Below are 24,153 nucleotides of genomic sequence, written 5' to 3' on the forward strand. Positions count from 1 at the left end.
CCAGCGGGCTCCCGCCCTGCCGCGGGCATGGGCCAGCGCCTCGTGCTCCCGCCGGCCCCGCCCCCCCGCCGGCCGCGCGCCGCGGCGGCGCCCCGCGCATGCGCAGCCGCCCGGGGCTTCCGGCAGCGCTGCGGGGCCGGCGGTACCGCGGGGCGGATGGGTGGCGGAGCGGCGGCGGGCGGCGGGCGCGGGGCCCCGGCCGCTCTGCTGTCCTGCCTGCTGGCCGTGCTGCCCCTGCGCTGCGGAGGTAGGTCCCGGTGAGCGGGCGGGGTGCGGCACCCGGACGGCGGCTGGGGGCTGCCGCGGTGCCCGTTCCCCAGGGGTTGGGGGTTCGTGCCGCCGCTGCTCGGCTGCGGGCCCTGCCCGCTTCGGTCCTGCCGCGGCTACCCGGTGCCGCGGCGTGCGGGGGTGGGGGGGCGGCGCGGACCCGCAGCCGGCCGCCTAGGCGTCGCTGCGGGGACCGGTGGCACCCGGGCCGTGGGTCGGGGTGACTGTCCCGGGAGTAAGCGGGGCCCGGTGCCGCGGGCTTTACTCGCAGCTCGGTGGTCTGGCTTCGTCCCGTCCGCTTCGGGCTTGCGCGCTGCCTGTGAAGCGTAGCGGCTCCAGCGCCGGTGTGGGGCAAACGGGCTTCGAATCGTGTTGATTTGGATGAAAGGCATCACAGCCTGGCCTGGCGGAGCCCGAACCGTAAATACGGAAATGAGAAAAGTAAAACTTCAGGGTGAGAATTTCTGTCTGGCAGGATGGTGGCATGAGCCTCTTCTTACACCCTTAGACAGCCAGAAACAACTATTGTGCAAAACCTTCTGCAAGGGGGAAGTATTATGCAGCCCAGAGAAGTCGTAAATTCCCTGCCTGTGTATTTACAGGGCGTTGTGACATGCAACGGAGAGTATATGGGCTAAGCTAGTTCGGATAATGGAAGTATTACAGCCGTGGGCTGGTGTGCGTGCGCTGCTTCTGATGCCACCTAAACTCTTGAATTGACTGTAGGATTGTGTTGTTCTGGTTGGGCCTACCCAGGAGACTAAGGTGAGGCTGTTTTCAGGGGCAACACTTTGCATTCACGGTAGGATTCAGGCAGAGAAGCAGCTCTGGGACCACTTCTTTTTGTTTTCTTTCAGCTGTTTGATTTGTAGGTGAATTCTTGGTACATCAGCCCTGCATTTCATCCCAAAACTGGATGCCTTGTGATAGGTGTTAGCTCCTTTGATTAACCTATGGGTGTTATAACAAACGACCAACATGCCACATAGAGTTAGAATTGCTGTGCTGCAGTGACCTCTTACCTTCTGCCTTGTCAAAACCAGCAGTTCCCCTTCGCTGCTCCTGTAATAAAAGTTCTTGCAGTAAGAGTTCTTGGTTCTCTAGAGCACCTTTCTGCTCACAGTACCAGTAACAGTTGGGTCATTGTTGATGTGTGTTTGGTTGTGGCTTTGTGGTATTTTTTATCACATATAAAAGGCCTCCCTTCCTACATGGAAATGTTAAATTAAAGTTTCCATTGCTTCTACCACATACTTAATCTAATATGCAGTGAGCCATTGTGTATCCTTCACAGGATTTCCCCTTCATTGTCTCCTGAGAGAGTTTATTTCTGATTCGCTAAGACTACTTTCTCCTGTTGTTGAATGTCTCTTGTTGTTTCTTATTGATATATAATCATTATTATTTTAACCATAATTTATTGAAAATATTAATTAAAATATTGTAAATTAAGTAGTGATGTTTATTTATTAGAACAGGTTTGTATTTATTTTAGTTTATTAAAATTTGACAGGGGAAGGGAGGTAGGCAATTGTGCTAAAAGCTTTTCTGGTCTTTAATCTCTTCTTTCCATAAAAAGAATCTCTTACAATGTTGTCCTTAGCACCAAAGTGTCATCATGCTTTAAGTGAAGAAACATTAATTGATTTTAAAAGTCAGGCTTTTAATATTAGTAAAATAAACCAGGAAGAAGTCTTGATTTTTAGACATTACTTTGTGTATCTGTTTTCTAGTTAAATCATGACATTCCTGTGGTAATTAAATGTTGATGACTTTATTCCTTCGTTCCCAGATTACTGTTCATTGGGATTTAAGAAATTAATTTAGGGAAGGAAACACAAAGCACTTACTGGAAATAAAGAGTACTGTGTGAAAGGATGGATGGGTGGACCACCTATGTGTGTCTGTAGTATTGAGAATAAATGTTACATTAAAGCAACATGAATATCTGCTATTCTGAAATAATAGGCTGTGTTGGTAGAGGAGCTCCAATAGCATGTATTTTGACTTAGTGTTGCTTTTGAATCTATATTGTATACTAACTTCATAAGCATACTGGAAAAAATTATGTTGAACTGTTTAAGTATGATTTTATTTTTTTTCCAGCTCATCAAAATTTTTTACAGTTCGCTTTCAAGCAGTAAGGATGTATAGAGTAGGGACATGCTAATAATCTGTGTGATAAAACATTATAATCTTATTAAATCCATATATAACTAAGTGGGAGGAGCTCACAGTTTTTTTCAAAAGCAGACATAGAATTGGGAAGTATCCTCAAACTGGAGAAATACTCCAGGAAAAGGTACAGTGGTATTGAAAAAAGGGCACAATGCCGGGCTGTGTACTTAGGCAAACAGATGACAAAGGTTAGTCTAAAGATCAGTTCTGGGGGGAAAAACCACAATGTTACAATGTCTTGTAATTTATGTGTAGAAGTTTAAGTGCTACGCTGTAGAAAAGCCCGAAAGTATTGGGGCACAGCAGTGCTAATTAGAATGAAAAGGTTAGGTTGTGTGTTTTGTAAGCTAGACTTCCATTTACTGATCTCAGCTGGAGTACTGCGATGTTCTGAAATAGACTGTTTCAAGCAAGTTGAGCCACTTGGAGCGAATACAAAAGAGGACAATAAAAGACCTTCAGAGAGCTAGAAAATATGGCTTAAAAAGAAAACTGAAAGAATTGTTGCTGCCATTCAGTTTTCATTGTTAGTCATGTTTAACATAGTTTTCAAATACATCTGATGTAAAGGGTAATGTGCTTTAATATCCATAGCCAAAAAGTACGTGGGCTAAATGTGCATAGAGGAGACACAGGTTGGACTCTGGGTTTTGCAGTCTTTTCCATGGACTATGAACAACAACTAAGCAAGCATCCTTGCTGTAAGGAGACTTGGATCTACTAGATCTGATTTGGGAGTTCCTTGCTTTTGATTTACAGAAAGCTTTCTGATGGTAAGGATAGCAAAATATTTCAGGGATTGGAAGCCTGTAAAGATAGATTATGCAGTGATAGAAACTGTAGGACTTCCCTACACAAACATCTGATGATGTATATAGAAAAGGCCACCTGCTTTCTCCAATATGAAATATAGGTGAACTTGCAAGATTTATTCTGGCTGTTTCTATGCTTCCAGTATATGAATGGGTGGTTATGAAGTGTTGAATTGCAAAATGGTGATCATTAACTTATAATAAATGTCAACCAAATACTTTCCTCAGAGTATAAAAGTATAGTTGGTTCTCTGATTATATCTCTTTTTACCTGCAACAGGAGATTAAGTGAGTAGAAAGAGCATAATTGTATCAGGGTTGTCTGTCAGAACTGGGAGATCCTTCTGAAGCAATAATCTGATTTTCTGACCAGGTCAAGGACGAAAGTACCTAATGAAGTTTGAGAGAGATCTACAAAGAGTATTGTGGCTTTTTTCAGGTGGTTGGGTTTTTGGGGTTTTTTTTCCCCCTGTTAGGTTTTATACTAGGTGAAGCCGAAAGACCATCCAGTCCAGTGTTCATCTACAGCAGTGGTTGGTGGGAGAGTAGAAAGAGGAAGAAAGTTAGTTTGGTTGCACTTGGCAAGGTGGTGTTACAGCAATCTGTAGCATTGAGACTTTGTATCTGACTCTGAGCTGGTAAGCCAGGTAAGAGTTGAGCCTTCAGAGGCTCCTAGGGGAAGGAATTCCACAGCCGAAGCCTGCAGTGAAGCAACAGTTTCATGTTTGTTTCACTTTGTTGGCACAAGAGCGGGGCTTGTTCTGATGCTTCTGGCTTGGTGTTAAGAACACAGCAAATCATCTTTTGCCAGTTGCATTCGCCATGCCACTTTTAAGTCTTTGTAGATCTGTCATATCCTGCCCTCAATACCCTTTCCAGGCTGAAGAATCATAGCCTGATTCCTTCCAGGATACCTTCCATACCTTGGATTGCCCTTGTCACCCTTCTCTACCTTATTCTGTTCTGCTATCTGCTTATGAGAGTGGGTACTCTATAGAGCTGCACTTGGTGTTTAAGAGAAGTCTGTAATGAACTTATATAATGACATTAAGCTTTCTTTTTTAATCCCTTAATTCCATATCCATTTCTAACTTTTCCCCCTTTTTGACTACTGTTGAGCACTGATTGCAAGTTCTCACACTTGTACATTGTTGTTGAACATGACACTGAACAACTTCCTGAGAATTCCCTGAAAACTATAGGGTCTTCCCTGAGCAATTGGTACAAGTTACTTGTAACTGTAGTGGATTTGAATTTTACGGGTGATGCCTCTGAGTAGCACGTTTCTGTTTATTAAAGCTCTGTACTGTAAAGCCTATCATGTGCCACTGAAAACAGCTCCTTCATGCCTGGTTTCAGGAGTTTGTAAGGAGGATTAAAAAAAGAATAAATGTCAAGACTGAGTCCAACCTTGTTCAAACTTGGATGAGGAAGCTCTCGGAGAAAGAGGCAGTCTAATCTGAGACTTGTGACAGTCGTCTTTTGGGCCGTTAACCAAAGCTAATCTGGAATAAATCCCTTCTAATTCATTGTGTGTGCTTTTACTACAGGACTGGAACACTGTCTTCTCCCAAATGCCAGAATCCAGAGCTGTGTTTTTACAACATTGTTTGTATCCGCAGGGAGGATATGATTATTTGCTGTGGTATTCACCAGCTTTAGAAAAAGCTGGCCTAGCTTAAAAAGTTAGTTGGATATTTTACGTCAGCATATTTTTTTGTAACTTGGAGAGAAGGTGTATCTCCTTAGAACATGAATCTTGAAATTATTTTGTTTCTCTTTCCAGTCTTCCTTTTCCCATCTGACGTCAAATGGAAAAGGTCTAACAGGAGTTATTGTCAAATCCTTATCTTAAACATCGCATGAATGAAGCTTTACAATGTGGGAAATATACTCTGGAAGTGTAGTATTTTATTTTCTACCCAAGGCAAACAAAAAATAATAGCCTTAACATATAGTAGTGTTGGAGCTCTGTAGGTGCAGTGTGGTTCTCAGCCAATACTATGCTAATCCTGCCTTCTTACTGCTTACTTCAAGGTTCTGTGGTGTTCAGGGTAAAGAATCTAGCTTGGGAATCTCCTGTAGTAAAGACTGCTTCTGTTTAGTACTGCCATGGCAGGTTTTTAAACCTGGTATATGTGTACTGTTAGAGATCTGAGGAAACTGTATCTCACTTTCTGTCTTCTTTAGGAAGCTGTTCAAATGTGAGCAGTCGAATTGCATTCCAAAAAGGTGGTTTGAAACAGGTTTTCTGTTATACTGTTTAAGATCTTTTACAAATAAATATTTAAACAGATTGAGTGTATGAGTGATATTTTTTTTAAAGTCTGCAAATAGGTGAATACCAGACAAAAGCACTAGCCTGCACTTCAGATATGAAAGATGTCAATCTGTTGATGTTTCTTTAGAACTGTGTTGTGCTGTATCACAACACTTAAATGATCTTCCACTGCATCATAAGGCAATTAATTTTACTAAGCAAGATTATAATTTTCAGTCTGTCAGTTACCATAGGTGGTGGTATTCTTCAAATTAATTTTTTTTTTTTCTTCCAGGCAGCTCTGACAGGTTTGTACTTTCTATGGTAATAGCAGAGTTAAAAGCTAGTGGAACCTTTTTGTTCCAGGCTTTTGGATTCTTAAATTTAATGCAAACATTCTCAAAGTGAAAAATCATGCTTTCCCATGAAGTATTTTCTTTGTGAAGGATATAAATATTCAAATTTTCTATTTGCCAAAATCTGAGATAGCTGCCTTTGTTATCATAAGCTTTTCGGCTGAAGTGTAACCATGTGTTGGATAAATATCTGGAGGGGATAAAAAGTTATTTCCTTTGCTTTCTTGTCTTCTGATGATCTAATGTAGTTTGGCATTCTCTGGGCTTATCTGTTGGCTTAGAGTAACAAATTCATGCATTGTGGAAATAAATTCTGTGGTGGGATCCATGAGGTTTTATCCAAATATTTTGTTTTCAATCTGTGCGCTTTCAGGAGTTATTACTGAAAGTCAGTAGTCTGTGGATACCACCTCAACTCTATTCTCTTAAAGGATTTTGTGGATTACTTTTCCAGACACATTTCCTTTTATAAAGAGAACTTGGTCATTGTGTAAAATACGAAATAGTTTTTGCAATGAAGAGCCACTCTTAAAATCAAACTTAGGATAACCTTTGAGATGTGCAAACAGACTTTGACTGCTCAGGTGACATAGGATGTATTTGTTCTGATTTCTTCACAATATAATCAAATATTAGACTGACATCAAAAAGCAATTTCAGTTGTGATCGCCAACATATGCTTTTAGGAGTTGCAGCCATTGGGAAGTGGTTAATAATGTAACACAACTGGTTAAAATAGAAAGCCAAATTAGAGAGGTGTGTGTGTTGATTACTTTTTTATTATTATTATTTTATTTTATTCCCCTGACATGTTAGAAGTTTAAAGTGCATTCTTGGAGGACAGAGGCATGCACTGCCCGAATTATACATAGCCTGGGTTGTCAAAGGTACCTAGCATAGCATACCGGGCAGAAGGACTTAGATGCAAGTTTAAGCTTTAACTTTCAGCTCCAGTTGTAACATTTTATCCTCACTGCTTTGAAGCAGTGCCAGACTAGTGTGAAATAATTCAAAGCAAAATGTGCCTTATAAAAAGCTAGACAAATTTCAATTTTCATAGCTATCAGAGTAATTCCTTCTCCCACCACACTGTTACTCTCATCTGTCCTATTATGCCTGAATCGTATATTAGATGGAACACCTAGGATTCAACGTATGTCAAAATTAATGGTGAAGAAGTCATCTTTAGGAAGTGGAATATAAGGTGATTATGAGGCAGTTGGGGATTTGTTAATAATTATTTTTGAAAGGTGTAAAATAAAGAAGAGAACGCTATCCCACAGATGTTTCTAGCATGCATTCTTCTCTCCTGTTAGCAGTCTGCCTGTTCAGCCTTCTCTTCTTGTGGTCTAGTCCTTCCCTTGATGTTACGGACATCCTTATATGTGTCCTGAGACTTAGTCCTTGCCCTCTGTAAGTCATTTTATGCACTGTTCTTTGAGTAAAAGAAAACACGGGATTACCATGAGCAAGATACAAGATCTGCTATGTGATGAAGCCTTGCTGAAAGGGATTTATGTTCAATACATTGAATTTATGGCAGTAACATATGATGTAAAACAAGTCTGGTGTCCTCAATCTGTTCCACAACTGTGAAATGTCAGCTTTGGGTCAATCCCTAACATTTTGCAGCTGAGATCCAGATGTTGGATCCAACCAATAAAATACTGGTTTAAAATAATTCAGACTGCTTATAATGAATGCATGACAGTGAACACAGATCTTGAATGTTACAACTGTATATACTTTTTTTTAAAGGAGTGTGGGGAGAAAGACTTTAGGGACAAAGAGCTGCATAGTCAGATAGACAAAGGAGCAACCTGATGCACAGCTCCTGAGCTATATATTGAAATGCCACTTGAGTAGCATGAGGTTTTCTCAATGCTGATGTTTATTGTTATCGCATTTCACTATAACTCTACCTGTTTTTTAACAAATATAAGTTATTGTTAAGTATGAATACTTTATCTCAGTCTTTATATACCTTTATTTTACTTTCTTGTAGGCCAAGCTAATCTGAAGAGTCCACAGGATATTCAGGTCTACATTGTAAATACAAATTTCACTCTAAGTTGGAACTACACTGGGAATGATACCGGTGTGACATTTTCAGCAGAATACCGGTGGTAAGTAGTAACTTTATTCGGAACCAGGAATGTCTGACGGTTCTTTGTGTAGAAAAGCATATTGATTGATTGATTACTGTACTTCTTGATACTGCCGTGTAAAATTTTAGAGAATTTTTTGAAATCCAGAAAGTAGAGGCTAGGAAGATTAAGTCTTGAAATGAAGTGGAATCCTCATATTGTCATTTGTTTGTCTAATTCATATGTATAAAATTAGATTGTTTACTGATAGCGACATGTTATAAATACAGAACATGCCTGGTAGTAATGCTTAATACTAGAGCAGCTCTTTGAGAAGATTAACTGGTACACTGAGAAATATAGTATTTAGATTTATTTACTGTTTTGGTTTTTTTTAATGAAGCTACATTGTGGCCCCACACACAGAGAAATTGAGAGAATTTTCAGTGTGGCTTTTGAATAATTTGTCCATAATGAATCCAGTTTTCTTACCTGCAGATTTTTAATTGCCAGTTGAAACTATTTAATTCTTGTTCTTAAATGTTTGCTTGGTTTTCTTCAATTGTTTTATATACCAGTACTTATGCATACATATACGTTTGGTATTTTGTGGCACTTTCCTGACAAGTAAATATTAAAAAACACTTCTAAGATAAAAATCACTTAGTTCTTGATTTTAAGATTTCCTAGTGTATAATTTTGGATTTAAGAAAAAAACTTACCTTCTTCAATGTGTAGTTGAGAAACAGCTGCTTTGAAAATAGTTTTATTTTTAAAATGTAATACTGGTCTGAAAGATAAGATGGGAGTTGAGGATAAACAGTTACCACTTCAAGTCTGTGCTTCTTTTTTTGGTCAGGACACTTTTAAACTCTATATGAAATGTCTCTTAAGTAAGGTATGGATGACTGTTAATTCACAAGAAAAATAGCTTCTGTAAAGCTAATTATGCCAACAGTTATTGCTGAACTTTTCTCTTTTGTGTTTTTCCACTAATCTACGTTCCTTGCTAATGTTAGAACTGGGGGGGGGGGGGTGGGGAGGTGCCACTCTTATGCTCTTCTAAGCACTTCTTGCCAATGAATTATAAAATAAATCATTGCCAGACTACGATCGTGTACTAAGGATATAAGTCTGGATTTTAATAGTTCTTTAATGCTGTTTTCTGACACTCTGTGTTTACATGGTGACTAAAGCAAACTGGTATCAGGCTTTGTAGACCAATAGTTAACCTTTGGTAATAAGGCTAAACTAACAAATTAATAGATTAATGAGTTACATGGCGGTACCAATTCTAGGGTAACAAAGTAGAGAACACTGATTACACTGGTGCTGGTGATAAAACAGCATTAAATGGTGTGACACTTATTAGGAAAGAATCTCAAGACTTTAGATTGTATATTGATTTTATTCTTGTGGCGTTTTCTTTCTTACAGGTTTGAAGATTTTGATGGGAATGGAACAGAATGGAAGGAGTTGCCTGGGTGCCAAAATGTTACTCGCATGGAATGTGACTGTTCCTCAGCAATAACCAAATACTATGAGACGCATCACGTGCGTGTAAGAGCTGAAAGAAGGGAAGAAGTGTCTCCATGGTCTAGCACTTTTGAAATGATTCCATATTTTATAGGTATGAGCTCCATATGTACTGTTAACACTTCAAGTTAATTGTCCTTCAGCACACTATTTTGGAAAAAATGCTTGTTGTTTTCATTGCTCATAACATAAGCTAGTGGTTTTTTTCAGCCTTAATATAAGGTAAGGTATTTGCAGGCTAAGGGATGTTAGGATTCTCTCCTTTCTCGAAAGGGGAAAGTACTCTAAGTGATGTTGTTTTTCTGACAGAATTTTCTGTCACTCTATATTTTTCTGTATTTCAGAAAAGTCCTTTTTGATGGTGGACTTTTCTGTGAGTTTTTTTCTGACCTTGTGACTTTTCAGTAGTTACAGTATCTGGTATGGTACTGAAGCCTTCCCTCAATGTTGGGTTCATTTGATTGAGCTAGGTTTCTTGCCTTGCATGTTTTAGAATAACTGATTTTTTTTCACTGTGGATTCAGGAAAACATTCACTAGTAATACTGCATTTTAACTCTACTGCTTTTAGAACCAGGTAATATGGTTGTTAGTTTTCATGTACCTCAGGCAGTGTATAATAGAAATCTAACCCAAGAACCTGTAGGCAGTTACTGTGTGTTTATTAACTGCTCCCTTGATATTTTTGTCTTTAAATAGTCATGTTTGACTTTTTTTTTTTTTTCTTTTAATATTTGCAGCTCAGATTGGTCCCCCAGGAGTAGAGTTGCAGTCCACAAATGGGGTCATAAAAATTAAGGTTTCTCCTCCAGAAGCAAATCGGGTCCGAAAAATGTGGATAGCTCATCTAAGTTTTAAATACAATCTAGTTATCTGGGAAAATTCGTCAAATGCAGAGGTATGATCACTTTTTTTTTTACTTTTTAACCTTAACATAACTGTCAGAGATGTGCTTTAACTGCTTTGTGCTGTAAAATGGGATTGTTTAATTATGTAACTCTGTCTTAACTGTTGCTACACAGTTTAAAAGTAGAGAAGGGGTGATTTTTTGGGGGTTGTTTTTACTAGAGGATTGTATTAGATACTTTGTGTTAAGAGTTTGTCTTTTCTGTTAAATGCTGGAGCCACTTTCCAATGCATGAGGAAAAAGATGAAATTCTCTCAGTTGTGTTGGAGCAGGAGCTGCCCTTAGCCATCAGGAACAGGGAGGGAATGTTGTTCGACGCAGCATTTGCAAGAAGGCATAGATATAGGGGAGGGAGCGGTAAGAGGCTAACTTGATGTTGCTGAGAATAAGACCTTAGCTTGACTACAGCTGTCAGGGCACTGTTCTGTGTCATTAAGTTCTTTGGGTTTCCACTGTAGGTTGTGGGTTTTCTAGGGATTCTTTGAGGTCTTGTAATAATGAACTAGTTTCCAAGCTATAATGTGTGTCTTGCACAGCAGGTACAGCTATTCTGTAAAGACCAAGGTAGAAACAGTCTTTATTTTTATATCCTTTTAGAGAAATGGGTGCCAACTAGATTAGGGTACAAGTTGAAGAGAGATCCATGTTCATCTGGAAGACTGAGTCATAATCGTTACACATCAAAGGAGAAAAAAGAGCTTTAAGTTAAGGACAAGCTGTGTACAAATGTCAGTCACTGAAAAGTCTAGTAAACCAAAAGCAGAGAGGTAGCAGGAGGGGGAGGGGGGAGAGTGTTCCCTTGTTCAGTCGAGGGAGGGAAGTGTATGGTTTCTTTTCCAAATATGTCCCTGAACAATTGTGTGGTGACTTACGGATCACATAGAGCAGTGCTGCAATATCTCCCCGCTTTCATGTGTTAAAGGAGCATGACAAGTTCCTTCCTCTCAATCACGTGGCTAAGTTTGAAAGTTCACTTTAGCACTTAGGCAGCTTGTATATTTTCCTTCATTCCCTATTTTAGTATTTTTTATGGCATATTATACAAATAGGCTGAAACCTGTGGAAGAAAAAAGATAGTTTAAAAAAAAAATTAGCTCATCGAGAAGAAGTTATCTTCATATGCTGCTTGCAATTGTTTTACAGTTCAGAAGTCAAACAATTTTTCCTAATCACGTAATTGATGATCTTGCACCAGACACTACCTACTGTTTGAAAGTTCAAGCAACTCTTCCTTTGGACTCAAAAGAAGGCTTATTCAGTCCTGTTCATTGTGTAAAAACTACTCGTAAAGGTACAAAGTAAAATAGTTTTATTTTAAAATTATTCCCAACAGTTTAAACTTGAGGAAGTAAATTGTTCTAAAGCAGTAGAAATAGGCAGAAGTGCGAAGTTCCTACTTTCTTTGGTATAATGGCAATCTTGACAGTTAAGTACATTTTCTATTTTAAATCAATATAAAATGTCACTTGGCAGCATTAGAGCTTTAATAGTACAAAAAGTTTTTTTGCTCTGAGGCAAATTCTGTCAGTTAATTTGGATTGCAAAAGCTACTCTGTATTTTGGAAAACTTGGATATTTTTGAATTTGTGACTTTGAGGAGGAAAGGGATATGTACAAAAGGCTTTTGTATACTTGGCACTAAATGAATGCATATAAAGTTGAGCTAAGCTTAAAAAAATACTGGTGTTATGTAAGCCTTGGGGAGTTTATTGTCATAGATTCTGAAGAATGGCTTGGTGGCAATTTGCCAGTGGCTTGTGCTGCATGTCTAACTAAATTCTTTTGTGTGCTCTTCAGGTGTCAGTTTAAGTATTTTAAAATGTTTATTTCAGGAAAAAAATAACAGCGTGGGATTATAGAAAGTAAAACATTGAACTGAACAGATGGTACATCAAAATTACTTTATTTTTAGGCATGTGTTTTTAATGCAGTTCTCATTGCGTTAGTAGAAATAAACTGGTTCAGTAATAATTGCAACATTTCTGTATTTAATTTTTCTGAATTGATTTTATTTTTTTATTAAAGGCTTAATATGCTGCATATATCACACTTTGATTTGCCGTCTTTATAATGAAAACAGACAATTTTTTAACTACTGAAAATGTACCATGACCATTTACATGAGAAATGCCCATTCAGTGAGAAATTGCCGTAGTTAATAAAAAACTTTTCACTAACTGTGGGTTTCCTTTCCTTTTCATTTTGAGCAGTGACTGACCTATTCTGTGCAACAAATGTGAGAGTTCTTGCTTTGAATATGAAATTTCATCTGCATTGGAATAACACATATAAACAACATGTGACCTACAATGTACAGTATCTCATGTGAGTTAAACATTTTTGATATCCCTGTTTAAACAGGTTATGTCATTCTAAATGTCACCCATTGTATTTTGCAAATAGTTACTAGAAGTTAAATACTTGGCAAAAGTGGCTTAATGTATTAATTGAAACACTGGGTACCTCATCTGGACACAGTACGGCTTTTAAGAGGATTGCATATAACATCGTATCCTACAACTTCAGGGTACTAGGCGTCTTTCTTAAGAGTATTAAATACATTATGAAATGGACTACTAGATATATGCTAAGGAATATTTTTAAAATATATGTTTGCATTGCTTCATATCTTTACAAATATGAAAAAAGATTACCAGAAGTGAGCAAAATTACAAGTGTTCAAGGTATCGGTTGTCAACATATTTGATTATTTCTGGTCAGATCCCAACATGGGGGGAAAAACCCCCATCACGTCTATAAACCTGTATTTTAGTATCTAGTTGTTGCACAAATATTGTGGCCAGCATGTAAATTAAGAGGAGAAGTACCTCTAGCATTCTTTGGAATTTCTTAGGCATAACAGAAAAATAATTGACTTAATAGGACTGTATGAAAAAACTTAATTTGGATTTTAAAAACTTTAAAACAGACATACAATGTTTCTATTGAGGCTTGACTAAAGCACTAATTTGTATTTCATAATCCAGTTTAACTCCATTGTTTCAGTTATACATGAAAAAATAGTATTTGAAATATGAGAGATTTCCATGAGGCCCATTCTTCCAAAAATAAAAAAAAAGCCTATGTAGCACAAGTGAACATGTTGTGGGTTTTTTTAGAGATCAAGGACCTCACATCAAAACCTGTTAAAATCTCTTGCAGTGGGTATCTAAAGAAACTTGATGATGATTACTCAATGAAATGGCTCAATGTACCTGGATGTGAAAACATCACCAATACACAATGCAATTTCTCCTCTATCATTGCTACTACTTTTGGATTTTATTATCTCCGTGTGCAGGCCATGAGTGAATATAATAAATCATGTTTGTCTAATGAAGTGAAAGTAGATCCTCTGATAACAAGTAAGCAAACGTGTTTTCTTAAACTTTCACTTTTCAACAAACTTGTACCTAATGCTATTATTTGCAAAAAGAAACTTGCTAGATTAATGAAGTGGAATACGTCATTCCCCTACAGAAACCGTTGGGAATCCTGGTCTCAACAAGTTAAGCAGGAATTTTTCCATAGTTTTCTCTATTCAGCACAGCCAGTATTTCACTATATTTAGAATCATATAATTTGCTTTACAAAATTAATTCACGAAGCATTATATGGCATTTTATAATCTCCCTGTATACTACATTAATCACTGTGTGAGATTGTACTAGAAATAGCCCTAGTCTGACTTCTGCCACTGGCAGGGAGCGCTTTTTGATACATCAGAAAAAGGATGCCAAAGTCAAACAGTTTTGGAATTCACTGCCTCTATTTTCTTGTGCATCTACTCTCACCTCCTCCTCTCTACCTCTGCACAGTGCACCCCTGAATTTTATGCTGAAGCAGTATTACATTCATGTACAACCCTGAAGAGCTTCACAAAAAAGCAGTCTTAAATGATAGTGACATCTAAGTCAAAAACATGTAATGCTCTCCAGAGTGAAATTATAGTAATTTTCTTTGTGTTCTTTTGTTTTTGTGAGAAATGTGACTTTATTAAAATGTTTGACTTCAAAGAGGTTATCAATCATAAACATCAAGAAGTGTTTATCTAATATGTAGTGTTATATTCCATTACCTTCCATATTGAAGATGGAATCCATAGCTATTCTATATGTCAGCTTTCCCTTGTCCGAGCTCTTGGTAATTAGATAATTCTTTAATAAGATATCGGTGACCTAGGTAAATAATCCAACAAAAGAAAACACAAACTGTAATGTTTCTTACTCTTCAACTCTGCTGCAACACTGAAAGAGGGTATATGTGAAAAAGAGGGACCGTATCCTGATGTGGTTAAGAAGTGTTTAGTAGTTTGACTTGCACAGTTAATCTCCCCATCTGTGTATTCCATGCCACTGAAACTTGCAGAAGCATATGAATGTGGAAAGAGAAAATAATTGAAACATTTCTCAGAACTCAAGATTCTAAGTAAAGCTCTTAGTTAAGTAAGGCTTTTAAGTATGTATTTCTTAAAAATTGTCATAGATTTAAATTACAGTATTTTATGTAGTGGTTTTATTTGTATTCTTTCAGTCTTATTTCTAACTTCTCTTTTGAAATGTCTTTAGATGAGATTGGCCCTCCTGGTGTAGAGGTGGACATCAGTGATGTTTTGCTCCATATCCAGATTTCTCCTCCAGGAGGACCTGAGTGTGAAGTCATGAGGGACCGTTATGAGTTGTCTTACCGGATTCTGTATTGGAAGAATTCATCAGATAATGAGGTATGAACTAGTTAAATACTTAAAACAGTATATAAAATTAATAATTAAATACTGGGTTTGAGTTCTCCTCAAGAAGCTGATTTTCAAGAGAGGCACATATATGGTATATCAAGCATGCAGTCAATTTGGTTCGGGTTTTGGGTTTCAGTGGGGTTTTTTGGTGTTTTTTTTTTTTTTTTTCCTGAAAGACTTTTTCAAAAATTTGGTCAAGATGACTTTTGCCAAAAAACTGAGATTTTGATCTTTTTCCATTGATGTGTCTATACGTAATGATTTGCAGAATTGCACTGAGTTTTGTACAAGCTGCTAAATGGCTCACTGCTGAATAGAAGTTGTAGGGTTCTTGCGATGCGGTCTTTCTTAGGGTATGACTCTGTGCACTGTCTTAATGTAGCTTCTGGCTCCTCAAATTCTTTTCTTTCTGTATTTGCAGTTTTATAGTTATATGTATCATAAAACAATGAAGTCATGCATGCTTTTAGCTACTGTTATAATGGATCTTTCTTTAGATGGATATTCTTTAAATGCTGCTTATAGTAAAATATTTTAAAGTAATTGATAAATGTGTGTGTGTAAATGTGTGGAGGAAAAGAAGAAAACAAATTGCGACAGGAAGATATTTAATTTTGCACACAGCTTTGAACTGTAAAATTTCAGTATAGTGAAAGCAGTTGGTTCTTGTGGTGTTTCCTGAATGTGTTTGTTTAGGAAAGAGTTGTTTGATTTCTTTTATTTAATCCAAGTGCAAAATGATGTCTAACTTTTTACAGGGTTCTTCAGCAGAGGCCAAAATTCTAATCTGAGTGAATCTTGTGCTATTTATGTGCATCTTATTCTTGCAAATTTTCCTTTTTCAGGAGGAAATCAAAATGAAAGAGATAAAACAGACAATAGGGACAGTCTCTGATCTAACACCCTTGACTTGGTACTGCGTAAAAGTACAAGCATTCTCAAAAGTCTACAACAAAAGCAGTCCTTACAGCAAAGAGGAATGCATCAAAACACCTGGAGGTAGGATGAGCCTGAGAACTGTTACACCTCTGGAAACAAAATTGTTAACACTTCATAGGCCTTTGCAGGTCTCACTAGCAAAAAAAAAAAAAATTATTTGCAGCATGACTTGATGGCCTCACAGAGTTAGCACCTAGTTGGGCAGAGATCTGCATTGGCTCTGTGTTCTCTCCTATAGCTAAACTGAAACTGCTTCTGTTCTGACCTGATCAAAATTACATTCTGGTTATTCCACAGCACAACTCTCTTTATGGTTATTAATTTGTGATAATTTCTAATGACTGTGAATAAAACTTATTCTGTACAATGACTTGTTAATAGGCAAGCCTTAATTCCCAATACTTCTAAGATATTTTTAGGAGGGTGCAAAATCACTAAATGCTATCTTTTCAAGAACATTTTATTCTTGAAATAGTCTTAATTTTTCTGTGAATTAAATGCATTTCTAAGAAATTGCCTGCTGAAGTGAGAAGAGAAATCATTAGACTTGTTATAACTGAAAGCTCACTTTTGTGCATAATGAGAATACATTTGTAGATGGATTACACTCAGAACATAAGAGCAAGTTATCTGTTGAATTTAATTTGGCCAATTATCTTCTAATAACAGGTTGTAACACTGGAAAAAATACTAAATATCCAAACTGACTTAAAGCTTAGAAAATTTAGTAATAATAATGCTGTTTTCTCACATCTTAAGCTCTTAGGACTGCAATATAAATTAATCCTTGCTACTTAGTTTTTATCAGGCCTAGAAAGGAACAAATACTTTTTTACCTTCATAAAAGAAATTCTTTAATCCATTCTGCTAATTAGTTATTAGTCTTTCCCATATCCTCCTACTATAATGAGTCTATTTAAGATGGAGCAGTACATTCAAGACTCTCTACTGAGAGACACAGTCATACAGATCATGTCCTATACTTTCCATATGTTCTTATATTCCAGTGTGGAAATCTTTCATTCTTTGATCATTTGTACTAACTGGAAATAGACATAAAAAGGCCTGATTGTCTCATCTTGATTATTTGTAAAATGTTTCTTGGTATGTATTATTTTCAGTATGTTCAAACTCCCTTCAGTTCATTTGTTAGATGTAGTGCCAGAGAACATGTTGTAAAGCAGAAGAGGGGAGGGGAGAAGGAAGTTTGCAAGGCTCGAACTTAAGTACTGAATAGTTTGTGGCTGTACAGATAAAAGGTTTCTTTGACTACAATATCTTACTATCAAAAGCTGGATTCTGTTATAAACTCCTACCACAATGTCCCAGCCTTAAGTCCTGGAACCGAGCCTAACCTGTTAAAAGGTTTTCAATACAGGAATGCAGGACCATAGACTCATAGTGGTTTGGGCTGGAAGGAACCTTCGAAGATGTCTAGCCCAACCCCACTGCCATGGGCAGGGGACACCTGCCACCAGACCAGGTTGCTCAAAGCCCCATCCAGCCTGGCCTTGGACACTGCCAGGGATGGGGCATCCACAGCTTCTCTGGGCAACCTGTGCCAGTGCCTCACCACCCTCACAGTGAAGGATTTCTTCCTTATGTCCAATTTAAACCTCCCCTCTTTCAATTTAAAACCATTACCCCTTGTCCTATCACTACAGGCTTTGGTATAAAGTGTCTCTGTCTGTCTTTTAAGCCCCTCTTAAATATTGAAAGGCTGTGATAAGGTTTCCTCAGAGGTTTCTCTTTTCCAGGCTGAACAACCCCAACTATCTTAGCCTTTCTTCCTAGGAGAGGTGTTCCAACCCTCTGACCTTTTTTGTGGCCCTCCTGTACCTGCTGTAACAGGTGCATGTCTGTCTTGTGCGGGAGGCCCCAGAACTGGACACAGCATGCCAGGTGGGCTCTCATGAGAGGGTTAGAGGGGAAGAATCACCTCCTTCCACCTGCTGGCCACTTCTTTTGATGCAGCCGAGGATACAGTTGGCTTTCTGGGCTGCAAGGACACATTGCCAGCTCTTGTCCAATTTTTCATTCACCAGTATCTCCAAGTCCTTCTCAGTGGGACTGTTCTCAGTATTTTCATCCCCCAACCCAGGACCTTGCACTTGGCCTTGTTGAGCTTCATGAGGTTTGCGTAGGGGCCCACTTCTTAAGCCTGCCAGTGTCCCTCTGGATGGTGTCGCTTCCCTCAAGCTAATCAACTGCACCGCTCAGCTTGATGTCATCAGGTTGATGACACCATGTTTGAGCATTGAAGTGAAATTCATCTCTCCTTTCTATACTGACAAAATAAAATCTTGTGAAGAGCTAGTGTCTAGACTACTAGTGTAGAAAATAACTGGAATAGCTGTAGGATTGATTTCTTCTTAGGTAAGCATCTGAAAGAAACAGATGCTTACTGAAACAGATGCTTACTGGAAGAAGAGCGAGCTCGCTTTTTCTCTGTTGGCTATGTTGAACTCATCTGAAGCTTACAGCTGGAGCTCTGCACCTGTCCAAGAAACCATTTGGATATTTTTGGGCCTCTGAAGACCCTGCAAGTCTAGGCACTCTAATCATTTCCTGGTTAAATAACCATGGACCCACTTCATTGTAGAAATTGCCTATTCTTACTCCATGGGAATTCTTACTCCTGTATCTCTGCCTTTTCAAAGGAGAGCTCTATCAATTATATATTGTGTTCCTTGTGGTCTAAACACACGAGGGTATATGTATACAAGCAACAGCACAATAGACTTACGTGCGTCAGGTGCTTTGTGGTAGCTGTCTATGTGCAGCCTTTTTGTCCTGCTGTCAAATAGTAATGTGTAACTGGGAATAACTGGATCTTGTCTGATCCTGTCTGCAAATGTCGGTGTTCTTGTATTGGATAAATATTTTGTGCTGTGTTTTTATCAAAGATACTGGAATGTCACCATTTTTCCAATGGTTGTCATGGCTAGGTACTGCAGAAATGTGAAATTTTATGATAAATACTGTAGCAGATTTGGAGATAATCTGTTCTTTAATCTTTGTAGTTTATGAATGCCTAGACTGAATCTGTTTTATTTGCTTTTTTAGATAAAGTTTTACCTCTGATCATTTTGGCAACATTTGTAGCTGCCCTGATTGTTGTCTTGTTTGTGGCTACACCACTTGTTTTTGCCCTGTATCAAGTCTACAATAAAATAAAATATGTGTTGTTTCCATCATGCCAGCCTCCTTTGAACATAGAGGTAAGATGAGACATATTTTTCTTGTTCATTAAGCAGATGTATTTTTAGAAAAATTGAACACTTTATCATAATAATTTTGGTTATCTGTTACCCTGTGGTCTTATGGGTATACCAAGATTAGTTGTGTAGGTTTTAACAAAGTGCAGGAATTACTATGGGCTAAACAGGTATAGAACCAATGTCTATAATTCTGTAGTTGACAAATACTTTAACTTTCATGGTTTTTATTTCTATCTGTGCTAAAGTGTTGTTAATGATTCTTCATTCTGGAGAGTGTGCATGTATACCCAATGTGATAATGTACTTTTGGCCTGCTATGTGAGACCAGAAATGTTTTCCGATAGCGTTGTCTGGAAGATCATGCTCCAAGCTTTTTGCTGTCCTTTAAAACTTGGAGGATACAAAAATGCAAACCCAGTTTTCAGAGGAAATTTTAGTGCAGCAGGCAGAAAATGCATCTACCATCTCCTGGATGGTCTTTAAAAAGGCAGATGTTGTCCAGTTTCCAGCTCAGCTTGGCACAGGTAGTACTTGGTAGGGATCCTGTTCTGGAATGACCAGGGCAACACGTTAAGTGTAGGTATATTTTGAAATGTAGCAATAACTGCTTTTCACTGTGCTTTCTTCTGTGTGTCTCAGAACATTTGATGTTGAGCTGTGTATGGCCCTCCTAACGTGTCGTCTTCTCACTGAAGCTCCTAGGATATGTAGTATACAAAACTTTCTGAATAAAGTTGTAATTTAAAAACAGTCTCTGTTTACAATGGCTAATCTGAATTTAATTTACTTGTAAGGCAGCATTTCAGCTCATTTGTTCAGTAGAATACTGGTAACATAATTAATGTAATGCATATCTAGAACTTTTCATGATGGATTTAATGTAATGACCACTTCAGAAAACAGATTTAAAGTATGTGGGGTAGACAGCAGTGCACTGTTGGGAGCTGTAATAAGGTTTGGTGCTTTATAACTGATAATGATTTGTAGACTTTGCAAACGCACACCTGTCATTCCTGTGCTACCACATGATCTGTGAAAGGTTCAAAATTAGAATTTTCCTTTATAGCCTTACAAGGCCACACAAGAACTAATCAATGAAATATTGCAATTCTATAGAAGGTAGACAACTATGAGCATATGAAGAGTGAAGATTAATGTTAGATTCGTTCTTTAGTGTTCAATTGCATTGATGCAACTAAGCTTCATCTTTGAGTTTGTGAACTTCAGGCAACAAATGGCATATTATAGGTAGAAAATCTCGTTATATTACTGAATATGGTAAACCGTACTTGTACAGCTGTGGTGTTAAGCAGATTGATTGTTTAGTTATTACATATGGATGTTCATCTTTTTTTTTTTTTTCTTTCCTGCTTCTCCTTGCAGGGTTTTGGCAGGCAGCAATTGAACTGTCCTTATCTGTCAACTGCAGAAGAACCAATAGAAAATTGTTCTATAATTGAGACTATCATCACAGAAGAAGTAAATCAAGCTGATTTTACAGAATACAAGCATTCTAAACAGAGCAGTCGAGATTCAGGGAATTATTCTAACGATGATGATACTTCAGGGAGCAAAGCATCAGAAGAAATGCTAGAAAAGGAAATAGCATAACTCCTAAGAAAATTAACATATGGGACTGACAGAGTAATAAACACTTAAAACTTTTTTTTTATGAAAGTTGCAGCCTAAGGAAGACAGTGTGACTTTGGGATCTTTGTCTCCAGGTTTCCAAATCTGCACTTTGTTAGTGGAAACTTACACACCCTCTCTGCTGCAAACTGACTGGAGTTAAAATGCAGTTGACTCTTTTTGTGCCACTTTGACTGACTTTTCATCATATGATAAAAAGAATGCCATCTACATAAAGAGGAGCAGATCTGTACACTTTATATACTGAAACCTGGTAACCTCAGCAAAAACCTACTCTGTTCCACAAGAATTTCTTACTGTCCTAGAGGTTTATTTTGAATGCCAGTATGTACTGTGACAGAAGCCTTACGTTCCAGGATTGGATCTTACAGTGTTTACACAGGCAGAAGGAAGTTGATGCTGGATACAATTTTAAGAACTCTTCTGACATTCTCTTCCAGCCCCCTTGGGGGAGGTGCTTTTTGGCTTAGCAATTCCAGAGCAAAAGATGCAAAGAAATGAACAGTAGCCTCAGCGAGATGGCTTTTCTGAGCCTTCTTGTAGAATTCCTTGTGGCCATGGCTGCAGGATGCTCCCAGTGCTCTCTTGCTTGTTCATGTATCTGTGTCCCTGCATCAGAGTGCTTTTCTCCCACAGCACACAGTAATCTGGGCAAGTATGGGGAGGAAAAAAGGCAGGAAGGAGCTTTGTTTCACTTTACTATGAAGAAAAAATTCATAGTGGAAGTTCTTTGTAAATAGAGGGTGGGGCAAATTGTTTTGTGCTGGTTTTAGGGTTAAAAAAACCCAACAAATATCCAACCCAGATGTACACCAAGAAGAAACTAAAGAATACTGTTACCTGAAATGACAAGGTGTGTTAAGAGGCTTGTTATTGATTATATTCCCTGCCCCACCCCGCGCCCCATGGCTACATAACTAGAATTGCAAAGTATTTACTTCCAAATACAATTCAATTAGAAATGTGACTCTTTGAACAAGGAAGAAACTTATTTCTGTAATTAGAAGGATCCAAGTTGAATTTATAAAATGGCTTTTAACAGACTGGTGAGGATGCTTGTCATTCAAAGCTTTTTCACCGTAGTCTCGTTTTGTCAACAGACTTTTCTTTGTACAAATTATAAGGATACGCTGCAATGCTGTTTCAATTTGCATACCACTTTCTTCTGAAGGAATTTTTTAAGTAGCTTATTTTTTTATGAATGGCTTCGAGCTTCATGTGGGCTGTTGTTTATTGTAACAAGCAACTATTGTTTATATATAATTTTTTTAATTTTGAAGATGTGATCTGATTTTACAAATGTTATGCTCCTGTGTTCATTGAAGAACATTGAAGAACATAATAAATTTTGCACATTTACTTCTTTATACCTTTCTTGGTTCCATATATTTTTGACTTAATGACATTGAAGCTACACCATGTATACTTAGGAAGTTCCCGTAAGTTGTCTTATTGTCCTTCCCAAAAAACCCTATGTGAAGAATATCATATACAAACTTAATTAGGGCTTATTTTGGGGGTGTTGTGTGATTTAGACAAATCAGAAAGAAAGTGCTAATCTACTTTCTAAATCAGAGCTTAAAATGAGACCACTGAACATGAGCATTCCAGTCATTGTGGTCTTGGCTAAATAGCCTCCATCTCTGAATTCTTGCAACATACTTAAATGAAAGATGATATGAAGCTATCTGTATTTGTGTGGTCTACTTCAGTATTACCTAAATTTGCTGTGATGATGCAACTTGTTAATGCAACTGTTCCTCTTGGCTACTTAAGCTGTAGCTGGCCATCCTGGATGTGTTTTCTCCTGGACAACTTCAATTTCAGTCAATTTCTCTTATTTGTCACCTACTTCTACAGTAGAATTTGGGGACATATTTTCATTTGGGGGATTTTCAAAAGTTAAGCTACTCTAAACATGTTTACTCAAGTAAGGAGTGGTGAGTTTTGGGTTTTTGGTTTTTTTTCCTTGCTCATCTAGATCAAAATGTTTCATCTGATATTTCTGCAGGTAACTGTGGGCTATGATTTTAATAACTTGGTTTCTGTGGCACAAGATTTTGTTTGCCTTCTGGAGTTTCAGTATTCTGGAAGAAAGCTATTTAACCTGAAGGATTTCACTGTCAGATTTCAAATGATGGCAAAGCAGTTTGCAGTGGATGTTTCTGAAACAGGCAGAATTCATAGTTTGCAGGCAATCCATATGTTTCTTCAGAATGTAGAACCAAATGAGTAGTAATGAATATATATATATGCTTGAAATTTGGTTATAAGGCAGGTTACAGAAAATCTTGTATAGGTTGTTTTCAGTGTTGCCAGAAGAATCAAAACCAGAATTGTAAGATGGAATTACTAACTTTATTTAGAGAATATCTAATACTTAAACGGAGAAATCACATTCTGATATTTCAGATGTATCCAGAAATACTAGAAAAATAAATTGACATAACTTATACAGTTCACCTTATAAAAGCAGTTTATTACAGTGCATAAAGGACCTTTGTTTGAATGTCTCTTCTCAATTTCCAAAGTTTTTCTAAAGAATAAGACCTTTGAAGTGTTTTCCCTGTTCAAAATATTTCTAACAATAGAAAGCTAATGCTTGTTAAGTGGTATGGAAGAAGTCTGAGCAGGAACTATATTTGACTCTTCACTGAACTTATCTGTGGGATGAGATACAGCCCTGTTAATAGTTGATACTTTTCAACTGGACAATGTAGAGTTGGATTTCTCAGTAATAATAACAAAAATAACAAACAAGTTAACCAAATGTTGTTGAAAATAGAAGCATTTAACCAATGTTGATATTGTGGAATATGTGTAATATAATCAGCTTTAAGACTTGATGTGGGGAGGGGCAATGAAGAAGTTTCCTTTCGTGGGACTCTTTAGTTAAAAGGAAACCAGCATCTGGTAGTAATTTTGCACATTGGGTCGCACATGCTGTGACTTTCCCATGACTTCTGCTTTTGGAATGGATTTTGTTACTAGGATTGGGGGGGCTTAATTTATTTATTTAGGATCATATCCTTCATGTTGAAACCCGGGTAAGAACATACAGATATAAACATAGCCAGTAGAACCCTTTTGGTAAATCTTTATGGAATATTGAATCATTTCTGCATGGATGCTTTACTGAATGATGATTGTGCTGTGCCGTTAGCACTAGACTGTACTTTGTACTAAAGTGCTTGTCATATTTGTGT

General features: G+C 37.8%; 1 protein-coding gene across 1 annotated transcript; it reads left to right on the top strand.

Moving 5' to 3' along the window:
- The first annotated feature begins 12 nt into the window (after positions 1-12).
- On the top strand, positions 13-22,314 carry IFNAR1 (interferon alpha and beta receptor subunit 1). Its single transcript, XM_037376928.1, has 11 exons — positions 13-247; positions 7,879-7,999; positions 9,397-9,590; positions 10,236-10,393; positions 11,546-11,693; positions 12,613-12,727; positions 13,565-13,767; positions 14,971-15,125; positions 15,983-16,136; positions 19,143-19,297; positions 20,681-22,314. Exons 1-11 carry the CDS (start codon positions 28-30, stop codon positions 20,906-20,908), a joined length of 1,851 nt encoding a protein of 616 aa, XP_037232825.1. The 5' UTR covers positions 13-27; the 3' UTR covers positions 20,909-22,314.
- Positions 22,315-24,153: the final 1,839 nt, after the last annotated feature.

Source organism: Falco rusticolus, chromosome 2 (genome assembly GCF_015220075.1).
Source record: "Falco rusticolus isolate bFalRus1 chromosome 2, bFalRus1.pri, whole genome shotgun sequence".
Lineage (NCBI taxonomy): Eukaryota > Metazoa > Chordata > Aves > Falconiformes > Falconidae > Falco > Falco rusticolus.